Below are 2,302 nucleotides of genomic sequence, written 5' to 3'. Positions count from 1 at the left end.
CCTGGGGTCAGTTTTGGGCCCCTCCTTTGCAGAACGATCTGGAGGGACTGGAGCATGGCCAGAGAAGGGCAACGAAGCTGCTGGGGAAGGGTCTAGAGCCCAAGTGTGGGGAAGAGCAGCTGAGGGAGCTGGGGGTGCTGAGCCTGGAGCAAAGGAGGCTCAGGGGAGACCTTCTGGCTCTCCACAGCTCCCTGACAGGAGGCTGGAGCCAGGTGGAGGGTTGGGCTCTTCTCCCAAGGAAAAAGGGACAGGACAAGAGGCAATGGCCTCAAGATTTCCCAGAGGAGGTTGAGGTTGGCCCCAAGGAACAGTTTCTTGCCCTGGAGGGTTGTGGAGGGCTGGGCCAGGCTGCCCATGGCAGTGGTGGAGTCCCCATCCCTGGAGGGGTTTCCAAGCCATGGAGATGTGGTGCTGAGGGACACGGGTCAGTGGGGACCTGGCAGTGCTGGGGGGATGGTTGGGCCTCTTCCAACTGAAGCAATTCTATAACTCTGTGCAGCCTGGACAGGGCTCGCTTCCCAATGTCACCTGCTGTGAGCTCCCTGTGTCCATCCCCACCTTGGCATCCCTGAGCACCTCATCTCCTCTGACTCCCTGTGTCAACCCCAGCCCCTCCCAGCAGCGAAGCCACAGACGTGCTGCTGCTGGTGCCCCTGCCCTGGCCCAGGGCAGGCACTGAGTGGACAGGGACTTGCTCTGGGCATACAGGACTGTCCCTCTGTCCCCAGCTGATGCAATTCAAAGCGGACATCAACGCGGTGAATGAGCATGGGAACACACCTCTGCACTACGCCTGCTTCTGGGGACATGACCAGGTGGCCGAGGTGAGTGCAAGCACTTGGTCACAGTCCCCTGGACCCCTGGGCACCATCCGGGGTGAGGAGTCAGCTGGGGAGGGAGAGGAGGGATGAGGCAGGAGGCCAGGAGTAGCCAGAGGAGGACAGAAAACTGCAGGTTCTCTCCTCCTGCCTCAGGACCTGGTGGGCAGTGGGGCCTTGGTCAGCATTGCCAACAAGTATGGCGAGACGCCTATCGACAAGGCCAAGACACCGCTGCGAGAGGTCTTGAAAGGCAGGTCCTCATCCTGACCCCACACCCAGCCCCGGCTGCTGCTGAGCCCCGCGCTCGGCACCAGCCCCTCCGTGCTGCCCGCCGCCTGTCCCTCTCCAGAGCGCGCTGAGAAGCTGGGCCAGAGCCTCACCAAGATCCCCTACAAGGACACCTTCTGGAAGGGCACGACCCGCACGCGGCCCCGTAAGGACAGAGCCTCCCCGAGGGGCGCGTGGCAGCCTGCACAGCTCGGCTCCCCTGGGGAGGGGCTGTCACCCTCGCTGAGGTGTCCCCTCCCGGAGCAAGGTGTCCCCACCCAGAGCGAGGTGTCCCATGGGCTCCAGCTCCCACTGCGGACCCGGCTGGGCATCGGGACGATGTTCCCGTGGCCGCCGCCTCCATCTCAGCCTTTGCTTCCAGGGAACGGGACCCTCAACAAACTCGCTGGAATAGACTTCAAACAGCTGAGCCTGAGCCAGAAGCTCAATGAGAACCAGTCGGGAGAGGTAGGCAGGCCCATGGCCCCCCACCTGGGGGAGCTCCCCGCTCTGCACCCAGCCCTGGGGGCACAGAACCGGGCCTGGCGCTCCCTACGTTCTGGGGACTGAGAGTCTGCGGCTCACCATCGTGCTTTGCCGTCCGTCGGTGCTGTGGGCTCCAGAGACCCGCACGAGGGGCTGGGGGGTGCCTAGGGACCAGGGGGGCTCCTTCAGAGTGACCATCCCCACCCCGCAGCTCTGGAAGGGCCGCTGGCAGGGCAATGACATCGTCATCAAAATGCTGAAAATCCGGGACTGGACCACGCGGAAGAGCCGAGACTTCAATGAGGAGTACCCGAAGCTGCGGTGAGTGCCAGCGTCCTCCCTGGCGCGGCCGTGGCTCTCAGGGGCAGGAGTTGTCCCCGGTGGGGTACGACATGGGGAGAGGCAACCAGGGCTGCCGGGGTGGTGGGACCTCCTCCCTAGAGAATGTGGGAAGGCTCCAGGAGTCTGAGGAGACACCAGGATGAGATGGAGGCCCTGGGAGGACAAGAGACCCCAGGAGGATGAGGAGGATGCCCCAGGAAGATGTCCACCAGCAGCAGTGTGAAGGTCAGGGAGGTGGTGAGGGTCTTTGGGTAGCACCGACTGTTCTCAGGGCTGTTGCTTCTCCTGCAGGATCTTCTCTCACCCCAACGTGCTGCCAGTTCTGGGCGCCTGCCAGTCTCCCCCAGCGCCACACCCCATCGTAGTCAGCCATTGGATGCCCTATG

The 2,302-nt window shown here is 63.6% G+C and overlaps 1 protein-coding gene across 1 annotated transcript; it reads left to right on the top strand.

Moving 5' to 3' along the window:
• Window positions 1–728: 728 nt before the first annotated feature.
• On the top strand, window positions 729–2,298 carry LOC103777481 (integrin-linked protein kinase-like; the record flags this gene model as incomplete). The annotated part of the gene is made up of 6 exons (XM_008945036.1): window positions 729–824; window positions 975–1,071; window positions 1,171–1,254; window positions 1,471–1,556; window positions 1,786–1,895; window positions 2,208–2,298. Coding segments are annotated over 6 exons (564 nt in total), but the record flags the coding sequence as incomplete, so codon positions are not given.
• Between the last annotated feature and the right edge of the window lie 4 nt (window positions 2,299–2,302).

Source organism: Merops nubicus, unplaced genomic scaffold, assembly GCF_000691845.1.
Source record: "Merops nubicus isolate BGI_N331 unplaced genomic scaffold, ASM69184v1 scaffold53387, whole genome shotgun sequence".
Taxonomy (NCBI): domain Eukaryota; kingdom Metazoa; phylum Chordata; class Aves; order Coraciiformes; family Meropidae; genus Merops; species Merops nubicus.
The sequence above is the reverse complement of the archived record's forward strand: the minus strand, read 5'-3'. Positions and strand labels throughout refer to the sequence as shown.